At 38.7% G+C, this 23,230-nt stretch overlaps 2 protein-coding genes across 2 annotated transcripts in view; both read right to left on the bottom strand.

Moving 5' to 3' along the window:
- The window catches only part of PFDN1 (prefoldin subunit 1), a 73,112-nt gene extending 50,199 nt beyond the window's left edge, over positions 1–22,913 (bottom strand). Inside the window, exons 1-2 of the mRNA XM_040239919.1 lie at positions 22,804–22,913; positions 20,078–20,244 (exon numbers count right to left, since the gene is read on the bottom strand). Coding sequence (XP_040095853.1) covers positions 20,078–20,244; positions 22,804–22,836 — 200 coding nt within the window. The 5' untranslated portion in view covers positions 22,837–22,913. The remainder of the gene's footprint in view (positions 1–20,077; positions 20,245–22,803) is intronic.
- On the bottom strand, positions 9,917–10,659 carry LOC120863573 (60S ribosomal protein L10-like). The gene has a single exon (XM_040239918.1). It carries the CDS (start codon positions 10,621–10,623, stop codon positions 9,979–9,981), a length of 645 nt encoding a protein of 214 aa, XP_040095852.1. The 5' UTR covers positions 10,624–10,659; the 3' UTR covers positions 9,917–9,978.
- Positions 22,914–23,230: the final 317 nt, after the last annotated feature.

Raw genomic sequence — 23,230 nt, 5'->3', positions numbered from 1 at the left:
AGTTAGAACTGGACACGGAACAACAGACTGGTTCCAAATAGGAAAAAGGGTACGTCAAGATTGTATATTGTCACCCTGCTTATTTAACTTATATGCAGAGTACATCATGAGAAACGCTGGCTGGAAGAAGCACAAGCTGGAATCAAGATTGCCAGGAGAAATATCAATAACCTCAGATATGCAAATGACAACACTCTTATGGCCCAAAGTGAAGAAGAACTAAAGAGCTTCTTGATGAAAGTGAAAGAGGGGAGTGAAAAGGTTGGCTTAAATTTCAACATTCAGAAAACGAAGATCACGGCATCTGGTCCCATTACTTCATGACAAATAGATGGAGAAACAGTGGAAACAGTAGCTGAGTTTATTTTAGGGGGCTCCAAAATCACTGCAGATGGTGACTGCAGCCATGAAATTAAAAGATAATTACTCCTTGAGAGGAAAGTTATGACCAACCTAGACAGCATATTAAAAAGCAGTGACATTACTTTGCTAACAAAGGTCCATCTCATCAAGGCTATGGTTTTTCCAGTAGTCATGTATGGATTTGAGAGTTAAACTATAAAGAAAGCTGAACACCAAAGAATTGATGCTTTTGAACTGTGGTGTTAGAGAAAACTCTTGAGAGTCCCTTGGACTGCAAGGAGATCCAACCAGTCCATCCAAGAGGAGATCAGTCCTGAGTGTTCATGTTCACTGGAAAGACTGATGCTGAAGCTGAAACTCCAACACTTTGGCCACCTGATGCAAAGGGCTGACTCATTTGAAAAGACCCTTATACTGGGAAAGATTGAAGGCAAGAGGAGAAGGGGACAACAGAGGAGGAGATGGTTGGATGGCATCACTGACTCAATGGAGTCTGAGTAAACTCCAGGAACTGGTGATGGACAGGGAGGCCTGGTGTGCTGCGGTCCATGGGTTCGTGAAGAGTTGGACACGACTGAGCAACTAAACTGAACTGAATAAATAAAAGTCCAGGACCAGATAGCTTCACAGGGCAATTCTATAAAACATTCAGAGAAGAATTAACATCTATCCTTCTGAAATTCTTTCAAAATATTGCATAGGAAAGAACATTTCCAAGCTCATTCTATGACACCACCATCACCCTGATACCAAAGCCAGACAAAGATACTATAAAAAATGAAAAATTACAGGCCAATATCACTGATGAACACAGATGCAAAAAAAAAAAAACCAGAAGTGCAAGGATTCTTCAACATATGCAAATCATGGGATATATCACATCAACAACCTGAAGAATAAACATCATATGACCATCTCAATACATGTAGAACCTCACAAAATTCAACACCAATTTACGATAAAAAAAAATCTCCAGAAAGTGGGTATTAAGGGAATATGGCTCAATATAATGAAGGCCATATCTGACAAACCCACAGCTAACATCATATTCAACGGTGAAACGCTGAAAGCATTTTTCTCTAAGATCAGGAACAATGAGACAAGGATGTCCATTCCCACCACTGATATTCAAAACAGTGTTGGAAGTCCTAGCCATGGCAATCAGAGAAGAAAAATAAAAAGAATCCAATTGGAAAAGAAGTAAAACTGTCACTGTTTGCAGATGATGTGATATTATATTTCACAATCCTAAGGATGCTACCAAAAGCTACTAGAGCTCATCAATGAATTAGGTAAAGCTGCATGATACAAAATATACAGAAATCTGCTGCATTTTTAAACACTAACAATGAAAGATCAGAAAGAGATCTTAAGGAGCCAATCCCAGTTACTACTGCTAGGAAAACTGGACAGCTACGTGTAAAAGAATGAAATTAGACCAATTCCTAACACCATACGCAAAGATAAACTCAAAATGGATTAAAATGTAAATGTAAGAGCAAAACCCATAAAACTCTCAGAGGTAAACATCGGCAGAACATTTGACATAAAGCAAGATCCTCTATGATCCACCTTCTAGAGTAATGGAAATAAAAACAAACAAGTGGAACCTAATTAAACTCAAAAGCTTTTGCACAGCAAAGGAAATTATAAACAAGGTGAAAAGACAACCCTCAGAATTGGAGAAAATAATAGCAAATGAAACAGGTGACAAAGGGTTAATTTTCAAAATATACAAGCAGCTCATACAACTCAATACCAGAAAAATAAACAACCCAATCAAAAGGTGGGGAAAAGATCTAAACAGACATTTCCCCAAAGAAGACATACCAACAGCTAACAAACATGAAAAGATGCTCAACATCACTCATTATTAGAGAAATACAAATCAAAACTACAATGAGGTATACTTCACACCAGTCAGAATGGTCATCATCAAAAAGTCTACAAACAATAAATGCTGAAGAGGGTATGGAAAAGGGTACCCTCTTGTACTACTGGTGGGAATATAAACAGCCACTATGGAGATTCCTTAAAAAACTAGGAATAAAACTACCACACGACCCAGCAATCCTACTACTATGCATATACCCTGAGAAGACCAAAACTGAAAAAAGACACAGTACCCCAATGTTCACTGCAACACTATTTACAATAGCCAGAACATGGAAGCAACCTAGATGTCCACTAACAGGTGAATGGATAAAGAAGCTGTCATACATATATACAATGGAATATTCAGTTCAGTTCAGTCGCTCAGTCATGTCCGACTCTTTGCGACCCCATGAATCGCAGCACGCCAGGCCTCCCTGTCCATCACCAACTCCCAGAGTGCACTTAAACTCATGTCCATTGAGTCGGTGATGCCATCCAGCCATCTCATCCTCTGTCATCCCTTTCTCCTCCTGCCCCCAATCCCTCCCAGCATCAGGGTCTTTTCCAATGAGTCAACTCTTCGCATGAGGTGGCCAAAGTACTGGAGTTTCAGCTTCAGCATCAGTCCTTTCAATGAACACCCAAGACTGATCTCCTTTAGGATGGACTGGTTGGATCTCCTTGCAGTCCAAGGGACTCTCAAGAGTCTTCTCCAACACCACAGTTCAAAAGCATCAATTCTTCAGTGCTCAGCTTTCTTCACAGTCCAACTCTCACATCCATACATGACCACTGGAAAAACTATAGCCTTGACTAGATGGACCTTTGTTGGCAAAGTAATATCTCTGCTTTTCAATATGCTATCTAGGTTGGTCATAACTTTCCTTCCAAGGAGTAAGCGTCTTTTAATTTCATGGCTGCAATGATCTGCAGTGATTTTGGAGCCCAAAAAATAGTCTTATTCAGTCATAAAAAAGAATGCATTTGAGTCAATTGTAGAGAGGTAGATGAACCTAGAGCCTATTATACAGAGTGAAGTCAGAAAGAGAAATATCATAAACTAACATGTATGTATGGAATCTAGAAAGATGGTACTGATAAAATTATTTGCAGGGCAGCAGTGGTGAAACAGCCTTCCCTGGTAGCTTAGCTGGTAAAGAATCTGCTTGCAAAGCAGGAGACCCCAGTTCGATTCCTAGGTCGGAAGTTCCCCTGGAGAAGGGATAGGCTACCCACTCCAGCATTCTTGTGCTTCCCTGGTGGCTCAGACAGTAAAGAATTCATCTGCAATGCAGGATACCTGGGTTTGATCCCTTTGTTGGGAAGATTCCCCTGGAGGAGGGAATGACAATCCACTCCAGTATTCTTGCCTGGAGAATCCCCATGGACAGAGGCACCTGGTGGGCTGTGGTCCATGGTATCTCAAAGAGTCAGACACGACTGAGAGACTAAGCACACACACAATGGAGAAACACATAGAAAACAGACTTATGGACACAGGGAAGAGAAAGAAGGTGAGATGTATGGAGAGAGTAACTACCACATGCGAACTTATATTACCACATGCAAAACAGACAGCCAATGAGAATTTGCTGTATGATTCAGGGAACTCAAACAGGGGTTCTGTAACAACCTAGAGGGGTGGGACTGGGAAGGAGATGGGAGGTAATTTCAAGAGGGAGGGGACATATGTATACCTATGGCTGATTCATGCTGATATCTGGCAGAAAACAACAAAATTCTGTAAAGCAATTATCCTTCAATTAAAAACCAATTTTTTAAAGAAGAAAAAGTAAAATACCTAGGAATAAACCTACCTAAGAAGGCAAAAGGCCTGTACTGTAAAAACTATGACACTGATGAAAGAAACTGAAGATGACAGAACAGATGGAAAGATATACCATGTTCTTGGATTGGATAATCAATATTATTAAAACAAATATACTACCCAAAGCAATCTATAGATTCAATGCAATCCCTGTCAAATTACCAGTGGCATTTTTCATAGAACTAGATCAAAAAATTTAATTTCTATTGAAACACAAAAGACCCTGAATAGCCAAAGCAATCTTGAGAAAGAAAAACAGAGCGAGAGGAATCAGGCTCACTAGCTGCAGAGTATACCACAAAGCTATAGTCATCAAAACAGTGGCACATATGCATTACCATAGGTAAAATAGCCCGTGGGAATTTGCTGTATGATGCAGGGAGCTCAACTGGGTGCTCTATGACAAGCTAGAGGGTGGGATGGGGTGGGAGACGGGAGGGAGGTTCAAGAGGGAGGGGACATATGTATACCTAGGGCTGATTCATGCTGATGTACGGCAGAAACCAACATAACATTGTAAAGCAATTATCCTCCAATTAAAAATAAATTTAAAAAAAACAGTATGGTACAGGCACAAAAACAGAAATACAGATTAACTGAACAAGACAAAAAACCCAGAAATAAATCCAAGCACTTATGGTCAATTAATCTATTACAAAGGAGATAAAAATATACAATGGAGAAAAGAGTATCTCTTCAATAAGTGGTGCTAGGAAAACTGGACAGCTACATGTAAAAGAATGAAATAGAACTATTTTTAACACCATACACAAAAATAAACTCAAAACTGTTAGGCCACACGCTATAAAACTCTTAAGAGTAAAACATAGGCAGAATACTCTATGATATAAATCGCAGCGATATCTTCTTTGATTCACTTCCTAGAGTGATGAAAATAAAAGCAAAAACAAATGGGACGTAATAAACTCAAAAGCTCTGCACAGCAAAGGAAACCATAAGCAAAATGAAAAGACAGTCCATAGAATGGGAGAAAATATTTCCAATGATGCAACCATTGATGGATTAATCTCCAAAATATACAAAAAGCTCTGGCAGCTCAATATCAAAAATCAATCAAAAACTGGACATAAGATCTAAAACAGACAATTCTCCAAAGGAAACACAGAGCATAAACAAGAAGCACACGAAAATATGCTCAGAATATATATGGCGGAAACCATGGTGTGAAAACGTACATGCACTCCAGTGTTCCCTGCAGTACTATTTGCAATTATAAGACACGCAAGCAACCTAAATGTTCATCAACAGAAGAATGGATAAAGAAATATGGTGTACACACACACACAGGAATATTACTCAGACATAAAAAGGAACGAAATAATGCCATCTGCAGCAACATGAATGGAACTAGAGATTATCATACTAATGGAAGTAAGTCAAAGACAAATATCAAATGATATCATTCATATGTGGAATGTCATTTTTAAAAAGTGATAGAAATGAACTTAATTACAAAACAGAAACAGACTTACAGATATCTGATTAAACAGATATCCAGATATACAAACATTTTACAAATATGGTTACCCAAAGGGAAATGTGGTGGGGAGGGATAATTAGGAGCTTGAGATTAACATACATGCAGTATTATTTATAAGACACATAATCAACAAGAACCTACTGTATACCTTAGAACTAACTACTCAATATTCTGTGATAACCAATATGAGAAAAGAATCTGAAAAATAATGAATATAACTGAATGACTTTACTGTAGACCCCAAACTAACACAACCTTATAAATCAACTCTACTCCAATAAAATGTTTTAAATAAACAAATAAGTACACTCAAAGATATAACAACAGAACTGACAGATGAAAACACTGTGAGAAAAAAAGGAAATTAAAAAAGAAATGAAGGCTTCCCTGCTGGCTCAGTGAAAAAGAATCTGCCTGCCAATGCAGCAGACATGGGTCGGATCCCTGATTCCAGGAAGATTCCATATACGACAGAACAACTAAGCCTGGGCACCACAACTACTGAGTCTGTGCTCTAGAGCCCGAGGGCCGCAACTACTGAAGCCCTTAGGCTCTAAAGCCCATGCTCCACACAAGAAAAGCCACAATGAGAAGCCAGCAACTGCACCTGGAGCATCGTCTCTGCTCACTGCAACTGGAGAAAGTCTGCACAGCAACAAAGACTCAGCACAGCCAAAAATAAATAAATAATTAAAAAAAAAAAAAAGAAGAAGTGAGCTGGAATTTCCCTGGCAGTCCAGTGGCTACTCACCACTTTCAATGCAGAGGATACGGGTTCAATCCCTGGCTGGGGAACTAAAATACTACACACACCTCCTGACTAAGCCACCAGGGAAGCCCACTGGATCTTATCATAACGTATCAATATTCCTTCAACTGAAACAAATACACTACACAAATTCAAGATATAAAAGGAGGAGACTGGGGAGGAAGAATGTGAGAGCTCTTGATACTTTCTGTTCAGTTTTCTTTTAAACTAAAAGTTATGCTCTAAAAAATAAGTGTCTATTAATTAAAGCAGGTTGAGGACATATTAAAAGCATACAGGAGATCCCCTGATACAAACCTACAGAATATTATCAAAAATTAATATAAACTGAGTGATAACGCTGCATCTTAGTACTGTACTATCCATGCTCCCCTTACCAACTACTATATTCATAAGTCCCTCCTTCCTTTTCTCTTCCAGGGCCCATATTAAAAGTATTATGCAAATTCTGGGCTAAGCTATTTGTACCCAAAGTCCCTCTGAGAACTCTTTTATTTTCAAGGCTTAAACTTGGCTGTCTCAGCAGTAAAGAATCCACCTGCAATGCAGTAGACGCAGGTTTAATCTCGGGGTCAGGAAGATTCCCTGGAGAAGGAAATGGCAATCCACATCAATACTTTTGCCTGAGAAATCCCATGCACAGAGGAGCCTGGTAGGCTACAGTTCATGTGGTCACAAGAGTTGGTCATGGCTTTGACTAAACCACCACCACCACCACAAACTTGGCTAATGAATCTCAAAATAGTGCAAATCCCTATCACCTGCACTATCATCTAATGGTCACTTCCACTTATATTTTCCACATTTCCTCAAATTCAACACGTCCCAAATTAAACTCATTTTACCTACCCAGGCCAACACTGCCTACAATCAGGTTTCCCCATTTCAAATGCAGTCTCTATCAATAATGTCACCACTTGCCCACTTACCTAAGTCCCAAACCTACAGCTATTCTCTGTGTCCCCATATCCCCAATTTATCTCCAAGGCTCATCACCTTCTTTCACCCTCTTCCTCTCCATCCCACTTCTGCCACCTTAATTATGCCCTTATTACTATACTCCTGAATTACTTCAAGAATTTCCTACCTATATTCCCTAAACTCCCTAATTCTTCTTAAATATTTTACATAATTCTCATGTAGCTAGCCCTGAACTGTTGGACACTGCAATGATTATTGTTGATGATTTTAGCAGATGCTACTGGTTCAGTTCAGTCGCTCAGTCGTGTCTGACTCTTTGCGACCCCATGAATGCAGCACGCCAGGCCTCCCTGTCCATCACCATCCCCCGGAGTTCACTCAGACTCACGTCCATCCAGTCCGTGATGCCATCCAGCCATCTCATCCTCGGTCGTCCCCTTCTCCTCCTGCCCCCAATCCCTCCCAGCATCAGTCTTTTCCAATGAGTCAACTCTTTGCATGAGGTGGCCAAAGTACTGGAGCTTCAGCTTCAGCATCATTCCTTCCAAAGAAATCCCAGGGTTGATCTCCTTCAGAATGGACTGGTTGGATCTCCTTGCAGTCCAAGGGACCCTCAAGAGTCTTCTCCAACACCACAATTCAAACGCATCAATTTTTCGGCGCTCAGCCTTCTTCACAGTCCAACTCTCACATCCATACATGACCACAGGAAAAACCATAGCCTTGACTAGACGGACCTTAGTCAGCAAAATAATGTCTCTGCTTTTGAATATACTATCTAGGTTGGTCATAACTTTTCTTCCAAGGAGTAAGCGTCTTTTAATTTCATGGCTGCAGTCACCATCTGCAGTGATTTTGGAGCCCACAAAAACAAAGTCTGACACTGTTTCCACTGTTTCCCCATCTATTTCCCATGAAGTGATGGGACCAGATGCCATGATCTTCATTTTCTGAATGTTGAGCTTTAAGCCAACTTTTTCACTCTCCTGTTTCACTTTCATCAAGAGGCTTTTAGTTCCTCTTCACTTTCTGCCATAAGAGTGGTATCATCTGCATATCTGAGGTGATTGATATTTCCCCCGGCAATCTTGATTCCAGCTTTTGTTTCTTCCAGTCCAGCGTTTCTCATGATATACTCTGCATATAAGTTAAATAAGCAGGGTGACCATATACAGCCTTGACGTACTCCTTTTCCTATTTGGAACCAGTCTGTTGTTCCATGTCCAGTTCTAACTGTTGCTACTGGTTGGCTATCCAATATCTGTTCTTTGTTGACAGAGCCCCAGTTTTGTCTGGGTACCCTGCACTGTTGAGTGACTCCTGCGGTAAATCTTGGTCTTACCTAATCATGGCAGTTCCAACCCCCAAGACTTAAGCCAAGCATGTAGCTCAGCTCTTGTTGTGCAATGTGAGAGATGGTCCTTTTGACGACGTCAAGGAAAGATTTCTTTGCTCACAAAAAGTGACACAAAAAACATGGTAACTTTCTAACTCTGATGTTGTCACATCTGAATGAAATCCTTGGAATTCCTGCAACCAATCTCAAGATGAAGCTGGCAAACACAGCAGGGAAGGCAGAGGCAAGAATACTTTAAAAAAGCGGAACTAAAGCCCAAAATACAGTCCCTGAGGAAGACTAATAGGCACAATATGGACAGATCTCAGAAGTATTAAGCTTAATCAAAGAAGCCACAAAAGGAGTATATACTATAATGATTCTACTTATATAAAGTTCTAAAATAGGCAAAATTAATCTACAGAGATAGAAATCTGACTATCAGTTGCCCAGGGCAGGATTTAGGGGAGTGACTTGGCTAAAGCAAGAAAGAACATTTTACAGAGATGAAAATGTTCTATATCATGATTGGAGTGTAACCACCACTTTGTCAAAATTCACCCAACTCTACTCTTAAAATGAATGCATTTTACTATATGTAAGTTATAGCTCAATAAAGTTGATTTAAGAAAAATAGTTAGTACTATGGTATGCCACATGGTTTAAAGTGGCAGGAGAAAAATAAAGCCAAGGGAAAAAAAAAAAAAAGAGTACACAAGGCAAGTAGGTGGGAGGTGAAGTATGCATATACCAATTTTATACTGGGTGGTCAATAAAGAATGGATATACGTATATGTATAACTGATTCCGGAGAAGGCAATGGCACCCCACTCCAGTACTCTTGCCTGGAAAATCCCATGGACGGAGGAGCCTGGTGGGCTGCAGTCCATGGGGTCGCTAAGAGTTGGACACGACTGAGCGACTTCACTTTCACTTTTCACCTTCATGCATTGGAGAAGGAAATGGCAACCCACTCCAGTGTTCTTGCCTGGAGAATCCTAGGGACAGGGGAGCCTGGTGAGCTGCCGTCTATGGGGTCTCGCAGAGTCAGACACGACTGAAGTGACTTAGCAGCAGCAGCAGCAGCATAACTGATTTACTTCGCTATACCACAGAAAATAACACAACATTGTAATTAACTATCAATTTAAAAAAATTTTAACATATAAATAACTAGTTTAGATATTTAATTTAGATAAATAACTAAAAGGGTAGTCACAAAAGGTCTCAATGCCTTTCTTAGTACAGACTGAAGGAAGGGAAGTTATAAGCCATACAGGCATTTGGAAGAAAGGTCTTTATTTTATTTTATTTATTTATTTATTTTTTGGACAGGAAATAGCATTTATTGGTGAGCATGATTAAGGAGGGGACAGTGCTGATGCTCATGAGTGCAGGGCCTGCCATTTGTCCAGGGGACCACAATTAGGGATGTATTTGACCCCACAGCCATCTGGGATGAGTCGCTTTTCTGCCACCATGTTCTCAAATTCATCCGCATTGAATTTGGTAAATCCCCACTTCTTAGAGATGTGGATCTTCTGGCGGCCAGGGAACTTGAACTTGGCCCGGCGGAGGGCTTCAATCACATGTTCCTTGTTCTGCAGCTTGGTGCGGATGGACATTATGACCTGGCCAATGTGGACCCTGGCCACTGTGCCCTGGGGCTTTCCAAAGGCACCGCGCATACCTGTCTGGAGTCTATCAGCTCCAGCGCAAGACAACATCTTGTTGATGCGGATGATATGGAAGGGGTGGAGCCGCACTCGGATGTGAAAACCATCTTTGCCACAGCTTTTCACCATGTACTTGCTGGCACAAATACGGGCAGCCTCCAGGGCTTCAGAGGAGAGCTGTTCATATTCATCTGACACCATGTGGCCACAGAGTGGGAACTCATCCACTTTGGCCTTCTTATGCCCCAAGTCGAAGATGTGAATCTTAGCATCAGGGACACCTCGGCAGAAGCAGGACTTTGGGTACGGCTTGTTCTTACAATACCGGTAACACCGGGCAGGGCGGCGGCCCATGGTGACACCAGAATCTTTAGTGGCGTGCCCAAGGGAAAGAGCAAGATCTTTATTTTAAAAGAATCACTCTCGGACTTTCCTGATGGTGCAGTGTTTAAGCTGCCAATGCAAGGGACATGGGTTCGATCCCTGGTTGGGGAAGACTTCACACTCCAGAGGGCAATTAAGCCCAGTGCATCACAACTACTGAGTCTGTGTGCTCCAGTTACTGAAGCCCCGTGCCCTGGAGCCCATGCTCTGCAACAAGAGAAGCCTGCAGTCTGCAACTAGAGAGTAGCCCCTGCTTGCCTCAACTAGAGAAAGCCTGCAAGCAGCAATGAAGACCCAGCACAGCCTAAAAATTAATTAAAAAAAAAAATGAATCACCCTGGCTACACAGTTGAGAAAAGCTATAATGTAGTAAGGATGGAAGCAGGAAGCCCATTTAAGAGAAAACTGCAATCCAATGACAGTTTAGCCCAACTTGGTAACAAGTAATGTGCAGATTCTAGACAAAATTTAGACAGTCTTTACTAATGGACTGAACTTAAGACTAAAAGAGAGGAGTCAAGGATGAGCCAAGATTTAGAAGAACTAAAAGGAAAGAAAAGGCATTTGCTGAAATGAGAAGGAAGAAGGAACTGGTTAATTTGTAAATAATGAGAATTTTGTGTGGAGTCCCATCCCAAGGTCACAGTAGCAAGGCCTTGTACCAAGGCCATAGAGGCAGAGCCCAGAATCAAGGTCACCTCTGAAGTTGACTGAGCCTCTTTGTAACCACTGCCTGCCAAAAGCCCCCCTGATCATTACCAGCCAGCTTCCTGACTCCAAATTAGGCAAAAATGCCCACTCCAGTACTCACTCTATAGCACCCTAACCAATTACCTAATGCCATCCATCCAGTAGGATTCTTCTTTGTCCTGAGACTATAAAAATTGGGTACTTAAACCATGAAAAGCGACAGCTCTCCCTGAGCCGGCCTGTTGTTCTCACAGCTGGCTCTCCCTGGTCTGTCAGAAAGTCGGCATTTGCAATGCCCCTCACTCTCTCTGCTCTTTGTTCTCAATAAATTCACTCCTTTCTGAAACACTCTGTGTCTGGAAATTCTTTTCCAACTCGTCAACCCTATTCAGACTGCCACAACATTTTGGATTTCCCTGGTGGCACACTGGAAAGAAATCCACCTGCGAAAGCGGGTGACAAGGGTTCAATCCCTGGTGCAGGAAGATTCCACATGCCATGGAGCAACTGAGCCTATGTGCCACAACTACTGAGCCTGTGCTCTAGTGTCTGTGCTCTACAACAAGAGAAGCCACCACAATCAGAAGCCTGCACACCAAAACAAAGGGTGTGCACACCCCGTTCACCACAACTAGAGAAAGCCCGTGAAAAGCAATGAAGACTCAGCGCAGCCAAAAATACACAAAATTTAAAAAAATAATAATAATATTTTTATTTTGGTCCAGTTAGTTTTGAGATGCCTGTTAGCCCATCAAACAGAGGTGTAAAGGAAGCAGGTAGATATATCCAAGTCTGGAGTTCAGGGAAGGGAAGATAAAATTCTGGAAGTTGTCAGAATACAAAAAAGCATTTAAAGAGATAAGCCTGGATGAAATCACTAAGAAACTGACTATATATAAGAAAAGAGAAAAAAAATCCAAAGGCTGAGATAAGCCCAAATAATATTTGGAAATTGGGAGGAAAAGGAAACAGTGAAGGAGCCTGAGAAGAAATGGCCAATGAAATTGATGGAAAACTAAGAGGCAGTATCCTAGAAGCCATGGGAAGAAAGCACGTAAAGGAAAGAAATATAAACTGGACTAAATGCTACTGATAAGTTAAATAATATGAGGATTGGGAATCCATTGGAATTATTTTAAAAAATCGGTTCCTTCAGGAACCCAATTTCATGTAAACATTCCTTGTTCTAGATGAGTAACTCACATACTGATAGGTTCAATCTGTACTAGTTAAAAATCACTGTGTATTTTTAAATCAAAGTATTACTCCAGAATTAGAAACAGTAGTATGTTAATCTATTTTAAACATGACACTTATTTTTGGTCACTACTTGGTATTCTAAGCATTCTGGTAAATAATCACCTCTGATGTTTACCACTTTTACTCTGGCCTCATCAACACCTAAACATTTCCACACATAAGCATCGAGCTATGCTATAAATTTTTCCAAGATGTGATCTTTATTTCACTCGTAGGTTAAAATATAACACTGGATAAACTAGAATCACCAGATAATAAAAAATGAGTACTGAATAACACAAACAGAAGACTATTGGTGCAAAAGCAGAAAGTCACAGAGAAACATACATACAATTTGGTACAAGCACAAGAGTTACACACATATAGGATGCATCCTGTGGTCCAAATCTTTTTACCCTGAGCCAAACAATGTAAAAGGCTTTGCTTAGGGCAGTTATGCTCTTACCTATTTAAAGATACATTTTTCAATACTGGGCTCCTGCTGCTGTGAAATTTTGATGTAAGAATATTTCAAGTGCTCTTCAAAGCCAAAGGGTAGTGTTTTCCAAGTAATCTGGTTCATTTCAAGGTAACTGATCTTAGAACAAGAGTTGGTAATGAGTGTCTTTGGTCAGAACAACGAGATAACATTCTCCCATAATGTCCATTCAAACCTAAATTCTAAAAATAAAGTGGGCATGCATTCTTCACAAAACCACAGGCACTAATGGTACATGCAACACAACACAATCCTAATTATTCTATCTGGGCAAAAGACATTTGCAATCCACAGCAATTCCTGATAAAACTAATAAATTAAAAAACACCAATAACAATAAAACAAAAAAACACCAATGACAATAAGTCATTACTGGTGTCTTCAAATATATGGACTGGCTCTTACCTTTTAAGCCAGTTTTTTTTTTTTTTTCCAAGTTCCTTTTTGGATGTTTCATTAAGCAGATTATGTTCCTTGACCTGACCATATCAGTCTTCTCTCAAACAGATTAGATAGCAAGTTGTTCCTAAATTTGCCACTATGAGATAAGTGGCAGCTAAAATCAGAAAATCCTTGGTACAGCTTAAAATTGATTGTTTTTCACTTCAGAGAAATTCAACCTGATTTAAGTCAGTTATAGCACCCAAATCCCCAAGGACAAAGTAACAAAGTTCAAGATTACTGCTAGCTTTATTTTTATTTACATAGGAACAACAAGGTAATTTTTTTCACCCTTCCCTCAGTTAACTACATTAATTTCTTGTTTATCACCAACTGGGATACACTGTACCACTATCCTCTCCTGTTGCTGATTAATTACTTTCATGCAACAAAAGCAGATGGGGAAAAAAAAAAAGGCAGGCTTTTTGATGTCAGGAGATGGCAGAAGCAAACTCCTCCAAGTAACAGTAACAAAATGAATCAATTACATTTACCTTTTCTCAACAAGTTCTAGCATAAATGAACCAACCCTACAACAAAGACACATTAAATAAAATTTTTATTTCAGTATGTTTGTACATCCCAAGGTAAGTATACAAACTCTCTCTCTTTCTTTTTTTTTTTTTTTACAATAAGCTCCTAATTAACACAACATTTTGGAAATTAATTTCCAGTGTTTCAGTGAGATTGTTTGGATCTTGGAGGACATGGGAGGGGAAGAAGGGAAAGAATTATTAAAACTACTCTTTCTGCAGAAGAAACATAGCTATGTCATTCCTACGCAAATGTTTGTTAACTTCTCCTGGCATAAAAACAGTGATGTCATTCTGCACAGCAGTCAGAAGAGTTATAATCAACACCAAGTTTTTAAATCACTGACAGCTTAAGGAAATTAAGACTATGACTCAGAAATCTCCTCTCCCTAGAGTATCACATCTGTGGAAGAGGAGACTATGCCCAGCTGGGGTTATATACATACTCAACATCAACAAAACTGAAGTCATTTTCCCCTGCACAACAGGAAGAGTTGTTTTTTCACCGTTAGAACTGAGCAATGAAAGCCATGACTTTATACAGCTCTGTATAAAAACACAAGAAGGGTGGTTCATATTCTATTAGGAAAAGCAGCTCAACATCAAAACTCCTCTCCCTTCAAAATAAAATCTAAAAAATGATTCAATTTCTTCCTACCTCTGAAAATTATTTTATCTTTGCTTCATTTTCTCTGCTCTAAAGTACAGACTAACACCTTTAAAGACAGTATAAAGCGGCTTATAAGTAGACTGCATTTTTTCTCTCCAACAGTAAGCATAAAATATCTAAACTTGGTTCTAGAGAGAACAATAACATAAACTATTATTACTATAATATCAATAATACTTAACAATGTCTATTACACCAAGATTTGTGGTTTGTCTCCTAATGTATTAGGAATAAAATATAATGTGCAACTTATCTTCAGCTTTAAAATTACCTCAAATTGACTGGAATATCAACTCTACATGAACACGAAGTAAAATGGCTGCAAAACTTAAGACAACCTGATTATATCCCTTTTGACTAATATTTAATATATCTAAACTGAGAGCAACTGCAGATGTTTCATCTTGAGTTTTCTAAACGTTACAATCCAAATTACAAGTCAACATTCAAGCTAACAATTAAAATCAAAACAAAACATAACATTCTAAACAAAGGGCAGTTTAACCAAACTGTCACAGTTCAGATTTCTACATAATTAGTTGAAAATCTGTTCAATTATTTAGATTTTTGTTTAAATTTTGTTACCCATCAGAAATATACCTACTGTTTTCATTTTCTACCTGTGCCACATTTATCTTAAGTTTTATACTTCTGGATTTTTCAACCACCAGAGATCAACCATCAAATTACTTCAACAAGTAGAAATAGCAACACCGCTCCCAAACAGCAATTTCTGCATTGCTAGACACTTATCTAGTTGGTAGATTTATACCATTGTTCATTCTTAGTTCCTTAAATGTAAAAAATATCCACAGAATGGTGGCATACCTCTAAATTAGTTTAAATATGGTACAAAGTTATTTTTAGTTAGGTTCAAGTTTTAGAAAGGCACTAATCATTCTTCTCAAAGGCTAATCTACTCAAGTTCCTCTCATTAAAGAAATATAAAGCTTAATTTATCTCTTTTGGAAAGAAATGTTATTAATGTAATGCTCAAGCACAAGGATATTAGAATAATGGACCTAATATCAAATCAGAGTCTGGATCATACCTATTGTTAATAAAAATAAATTTGACCTTTATTCTAATGAGGGTCCTTTCAAACATTAGTATGACTAAATGTCATTTATGTGCACTTTCAAATGTAATACTAACTTTGAAAAATATTATTTCTACTATGCAAAGGAAAATGGTAGAAAACTACCATAAATAATTACAACCTGGTTTTTATTCACACACACAAAAAAAACCCTACAAGAAACATTCATGTAATATTTATTTGAGATCTGTGTCTATTCCTTCCTTGCATGCTAGAAAGATGAAAAGACAAACACGTCCAACTATTCAGACACATCATTCCACAGTTGTAACTTTCATCATAGTTCTCAAAGCAGTATGGTGAGGTCAGCTCACAAATAGCTTAAGTAGCAAAACTAGAAATTGGTGGTAGTAGTATCAGGCTACATAACAGCCCCTCCAAAGAATATGAAGTAAGAGAACTAAAATGTGCTGGCAACATGCCAAGAGACTAGATGGACTATAGCTTTGAGCAATATGCAGAGTTTACAATATACAGCAATTCATCATCTCTTACCCTGTAGTTTGATTTTCTTTGTTTTAACCCGAAAATAGCCATATACAAAAGATATTTAACACTACCAGTTTTCTCCATACTCATGACTGGGAAATGCATCTGCGCTTGAAATGACTTTGTAAACTAAATGCACACCCTAAAATGAAAAATATGACTTCCATCCTATGTAAGTATAAGCAAGGTAAAATATACAATTATACCAGTAATACTCTGCACAGAACAGCCTTTACTCTCCAAGGATTATACTGCCCTCAGTGTAATCCTAAAGGCTTGGGGTTTTCCTATATTGTCAATGCTGACTATCTCTGCAACTGGTTGGCATTTAGAATTAGTCATCCTTCTCAACAGATTTAATAAAGAATTAATTCTGTCAGATTAGAGGACATAATTTTGGTCAGAAACAATTCCTTTGACCTTACTCAAAATATGTTACTTTTAAAATTTCTTCTTTATTGAATCATATATTTAAAAAGCATAATAAACTTCAATTCTTAAGTCTCTGACACTTACTAAACATTTTCTTTCTAAAGGACCAAAAGAAAATGCAGTTATTTTAGCCAACAGAATTATATTCAATTCAAACCAACACACGTTTAACACGCATTTTGTGCCAGACATTATACTGAGGACTGAGGAAACAAAGATAAATATGTATATGGTCTTTGACAATCTAGTTGGGAAGAGCAGACCATTTCAAACTCAATCAAGTTCTGCCCGCTACCCTCATCCCACCAGCCACGTACTCTACTAGCTACAGGAACAAAAGCTCTGGTATCATTCAGGAACGTGTTAGTAAATCTGCCAGGGAAGATGGAAAACTCTTCAGAGAAGATAAACTCCGTCTTAAAGGATGTGAGTTTCAGGAGGAAAAGAGGGATACTGCAGGCCAAGGACAGAAGGAGCAAAACCAAGGAAAAACAAAAACCTGGCATGTGTGAGGAAGCCCATGTGATGAGGGTAGGGTAACAATTTTGGGTACATGAGCTACTCCCCTTCTACCTTCAGCCCATGGCAGACCTCACTGATCAATTAAAGCATGTTTAAGCCCACAGGAGACTCAAACTCAACAGATAACTCAAAACCAATGAAAAGAAGTAAGTCCATGAGATGAAATGTATGTGCTATCCTCAGCCTGGGAATAGAAAGTGGTGGGATTTGAGGCTAGAAGGGTAAATTAAGGACAGATTATGAATGACCATGAATGCTAGGCTAACAAGTTTAGATTTTATCCCATGGGCAACCAACGATGAACAAAAGATTTTATGAAAAATAATGACATAATCATCTGGCAGATGTGTGAAGAAAGCATTTAAACCAACACAATAAGGGCAGAAAGAACAGTTCAGAAGCTATTGCTTCTTAGTCCAGGCAAGAGGGCCTGAATTTCAGCAATGGTAAAACTGCAGGTCCTAAAAAAAAAAAAGTGTAATGTTTTAGATTTTATAATTCTTGGTTTTAAAACAACAGTTTGAGAAAAACTAGCATTCTAATTAGAATTCCCTAACAATTTTCAAAAAGGAAAAGAAAAGACAAATTAAGGTAAAGACTAGAATTAAAGAAGTGAATCACAATGATACTCAAGATTACTCAAGACTATAAATTCAGAAATAGCTATTTCAGGCTTAGCATCAAGAAAGAGAACATCCTCATGACCAGACTAATACTCAGCAAGTCTTTTCCTTCTGAGGGCACTAACACTCTAGCCAAACAACAAACACAACTTACCTTACATGCCCCTACAAACTCCAGTGAGATACACAAAGTACAAAAGACAAATTTCAAACCAAAGTTTAAAACCATGTAGATATTCCACATTATCTAAACACTTAAAGCTACTTATTTCTTTTAAGAAACATAATTCACATGAAATAAATCTTTTGAAAATACTACTGTTCTACCATTAACTAATTCATAGCCCAGCCTTTAAACTCTGAAATTCTTTGAATGGAACACAACCAATAAGTAGCACTTTGGGCAATTAGCAAAAAAGCAACTTGCCTACCATCTCTGCAGAATGTTTAGTAAATGAAATTATTCTATTAAAAATTAAAACTTCACTATAGATTGGTCTTCTTTGGTGGTTCACTGGTAGAATCCTCCTGCCAGTGCAGAAGACGCAGGTTCAATCCCTGGTCCCAGAAGATCCCATACGCCGTGGAGCAGCTAAGCCTGTGAGCCACAACTATTGGGCCTGTACTCTAGAGCCCAGGAACCACAACTACGGAAGACTGTGCACCCTAGAGCCTGTGCTCTGCAACAAGAGAAGCCACCACAACAAGAAGCCAGAGTGCTGCAACCAGAGTAGCCCCTGCTCCCCAAAACTAGAGAGCGCCAGTGTATAGAAACAAAGACCCAGCAAAGCCAAAACAAATAAAGAAACAAAATTATTAAAAACAAAAAAATTCACTATAGATCAAAAGACCAAAGAGTTTTTCTTTTCAGGAGAGAGAAATTCTTTAACTGCAGCAAGCAAAGGCTAATGTAATGATGTGAAACTGAAGCACAACATGTTAAAAAGCATGCTATAAAAGCTACCATTACTGTTTTAAGACCTAAGAATATTCATAACAAAGATAAAATTATCCTGCAGTGAATGCCAACAATGCACTTCATGCTATACAAACACATATTCAAGGGTTCCACTTTGTTTTCATCCCAATTCTTTTGTGTCCCAGTAACAAACTCTCAAATTGAAATTTTCTTCCTTTTAAAACAAGCTAAAAGGAAAAAACAGACTCCCACAATAAGTTTTTATTTACTTATCCATGCTGTTTATTCTCAGAAAGCAAATCAGATGACCAGTTTATCATAACCTATCTATGTTTCAAACCAATATGGATTAACTAGTCATGAGCAGGGTCTATTTCTCATGATGTCATTCTAAAGCCATCAGTAAATGTTACACGTGCTGTGCTTCCTTCACATCAATCACAAAACAAATCATCCTAGACTGAGGTCAAATTCCTTTCCAACTAAAGGAGCTCCAAACTTAAGTAATGGTCCACTTACTAAGTAATAGTCAAAGACCAAATTCCAGAAAAACCCTTCTCTTGTACCTCCTCCACTTAAAAAAAAAAAAAAATCAGTCTCCTTTTAGCTCAGTGTAATGGAATGTGACCTGCAGTTAAGGGCTTTTCCATTCCTATTTACTGCTTAGAGAACATGAAGCAGATGTATTCTCCCTCAGAATGGCAATATAGTTCTTTTGGTTTTTTTTTTTTTTAAGTGAAGTGCAGGTGGTTAATCATATAATAAGAATTAGAACAAACAAGGTAAGTTGACTTACTAGATTTCTCATGTTTGACAGAATGAGTATATTTAAATAGACAACTGAATATTTATTTTTGTTTTACAACCTGATCAGACATCTAAGATTCATGACTTGTGTGACTACTAATAATTAGGTTGGGAAGAGGAGGTTAAAACTATAACTACTTAAAAAAAATCTTCACACACAAAACTACTATAAACATCTTTTCACAACAAATCATATTTTTACCATTCAAGTTACACACATAAGTACCTAAGTATGGCGAGAAGAACGTGGAATAAATATTTTTTAAATGTACTTCAAAGTTTAAGATTAAACACATTTACCTAGAATTCAGTTTCTCATTTAAAAGAAAAAAGATATTTGACCTAGTGTTCTTTAAAGCTACTATGATACTTTAACCCAAGTTGTAAAGTGAACAAATTCTATGACTTAATTCAGATAAACTTCTTTCAGGATAACCCCCTTAAGGATATACTTTACTTACATTCTTCCTACACCTTCATACATGTTAGTCTCATCTACCAAAGTCATAATCTCTGTATCTGTAAGATGTGCATGCTTTTTCGTTCTGTTCAGCTGTTCAATCTGTACATCTGCAAGCTTCACCTTCTGTTGAGTGTCAATAACTTTGGCTTGAAGCTCTGTGAAGGCCTAAAAAGAAATAAGTCCTTGATTTAGTAGGTGCAACATTTTACAGTAAATGTTTATATCAAATCTATTAAAATGAAGCCTGCTAAACAGACAAAGCCGTGAAATTTACCACAGCAAACATCTCAAAGCCAGTCTGCTAAAAACTTGAGCCCTGAACAATTCAGTGATTAGAAGCACTGACCCTCTGTGCGGCTGAAAATCCAAGTATAATTTATAGTTGACTCTCCATATAGCAGTTCCTCTGTATCCCTGGTTCTACATTTGTTGATTCAACCAACTACGTATCATGTAGAACTCTAGTATTTACTATTTTAAAAATCTGTGTACAACTGGATCCCTGTTAAACCAATGCTGTTCAAGAGTCAACTGTACTGAACTTACCCAGTCCTCAGAAGATGCAACCTATCTGAAGAAGCTGAACAAAGGCACGGTAAATAATAACCATATCAAGTAGCAGGTACCCAAGGAGTAATAAAAGCTCTAAAGGCGACAATTACAAACCCAGAGACCCAAATCAAGAACCATTAATGTAACAACTCACCACATCTGTACTACTCAAGATTATTTACAGCACTTTCCCACACTTGTTTGAAATATTAACATGTGAATATTAATATGAGAATACTGACATATAATAAATGTCTCATTTTCTCTTTTCAATAATCCTGAGTTAAGGATGGCAGATTCATCAGCACAGTTTACAAATTAACTAAATGTTAATAAGAGATATAAATGACTTTCACAGGGCTGAACAACTACTAGGTCAAAAACCAAGTACTTAATTAACTTCTTCTGACCACTAGTTACTGAATCTTTCTACTCTACTATCCATAGTAATATTCAGAAAATGAATATTTTAAGAGAAAGACACACAAAAAAATTCAAAGCATTGATAAAAGAATTGCATCATGATCTTCATATGCACACGATAAGCCAAACTTGACCTCTGAGTACTCTTAAAAGGTTTTCGATACTTCTGAACTGCCTAGAATGATTTTCACATGCTGTCAAATTCTGACTTAATAATAACATCTGTGGCTGCAATACATGGCAAAAAGCTACTAAACTTTTATTCTGACTTTGTTCTCACCTACTAGTAAGGTTTCAAAAGATTTATCTAGAGAGGAGAGGAGGTACCTAAAGTTTCCTATTAGTCTTCATCCCTTCCCCTCCGCCCAAAATTATAAACATTAAAAGACCTTTAAACAAGTTTCTTCTGTAATTTTATTGGTTGACAAAACTACTCAATTTAAGTCTGCAATTATCTTCTTAGTTTGCATTCACTGTCCACAGGTTTCCCAGCAACAGACTGAAATAATACTGAAGGGTAAGTCCATTCACAGCTGTATTCTATTGTTAGCTCTCACTAAACCCTAACTTAAATTTGAACTTTTAACAGAAAAAAAAAAGGTAAACTTTTAAAACACTTTAAGACACAGTTTGCTAAGGAAGCTAGTATATTGTTAAAGCTGAGATAATACAGCACTAGAGAGCACCATAAGGAGTAAAGGTACAAGTTCCAAACAAAAAGCAATACACACACACACACAAATCCTCAGAGCAATAATACACTGCTTCATCTATTACGTGGAAGAGCTACTTCAACTGTCTTATTTCTCATGCAAAGATAGATTACAAGACAGTCTTAAACAAAATTTGCTCTTCTAACCTCAAGTAGTGGTCAAAAGGTGGAAAGTGAGGCAGAGAATGCAATATTCTAGAACCAAGCTTGGGCTGACTCTTCTGTTAAACTGTTTCCTTTTCTAGAAAAGTATTGGTTTAAAGTAGATGAAGTCTAGGCTCCTTTCCAATCCCCATTCTCCTCTTCGCAAAAAAAAAAAAAAAAAGATATGCTTTTGAGTCGGTAGTGGTGTTAGAATCCTGACAACTCTTAGGTGGTGAAAACATTTCTGTGTAACAACACATTTCTAGGCAATTGTTTGAAGAGAGAAACTCAATTCCTTCTGATACCAATTTTATCTGGAAAACTTTGACTTGTTTCTTCTTTGACAAGTCTTTAAAAACGAGGGTGGGGAGGGGGCGGTTGTTGGCAAAGCCCTAAGATGAACATTGCTATGAGGATACCTGACTGAACTGTATGAAGCGACCTTACAAGGTATGGGATTAAAGAACTGACCAAAAAACAGACTGGACTTGGACTTTTTCGAAGTAAATTAGGATACAGAATTATAGATGCTACAGCTCGGGCAAGCAGGCTACGAGGCTCCAACTGGAAGCGCTCACTTCAGGCCTCACTATGGAACTGAAGGCACCAAGAGCAACGAAAGGTCTCTGGAGCTCGGAACAAGGGAACAAAACAGCTACAGGCCCGCCAAAATTAACCAGGCCCAGCCCAACCGGCTCTTACCCGGCAAAGAGCCGCTCGCCCTCGACTCCCGCCTAAGGAGGCCCGGTCACGCCTTTGCACTCTGAGAAACCACTCCCCATTTCCCTGGGGCCTCTTTCCTTCCGCAGCACTCGAGACTCACTCGACATTGTTGTCCACAGTCCCCTTAGCTTCCAAAGAAAAGCTTCTGCCTGCTCAAGACCCTCTTTTACCTTCTTCAACTCCAGATCTACGGGGGCCGCCATCTTGCTTCACTACTGCGCCTGCGCAGTGGGAGAAGGCCGGAAAGAGCGTGGGGGAAGGGCGCGCCCTGAAGGTTTGATAGGCCCTCTTCCTTCTGCGCCTGCGCATGAGTGGGGCTGCTTGGTTTTCCTACCTTCCCCGTGGTTATTAACGCCTGAAATAACCGGAATTCTGATTCAGAGTACGTCTTCCCCACGTGACCTATGGGCCTGCCGTGATTCTCCACATCCTTCCAAACAAAGCACAATGCGCAGATTTCGTGTGTGTGTGTTTTTTAATATAAATTTATTTATTTTAATTGGAGGCTAATTACTTTACAATATTGTATTGGTTTTGCCATACATCAACATGAATCCGCCACGGGTGTACACGTGTTCCCCATGCTGAACCCCCCCT

Source organism: Oryx dammah, unplaced genomic scaffold (assembly GCF_014754425.2).
Source record: "Oryx dammah isolate SB20612 unplaced genomic scaffold, SCBI_Odam_1.1 HiC_scaffold_5, whole genome shotgun sequence".
Taxonomy (NCBI): domain Eukaryota; kingdom Metazoa; phylum Chordata; class Mammalia; order Artiodactyla; family Bovidae; genus Oryx; species Oryx dammah.
Note: the sequence above shows the minus strand (reverse complement) of the source record. Positions and strands in the feature narration are given on the sequence as shown.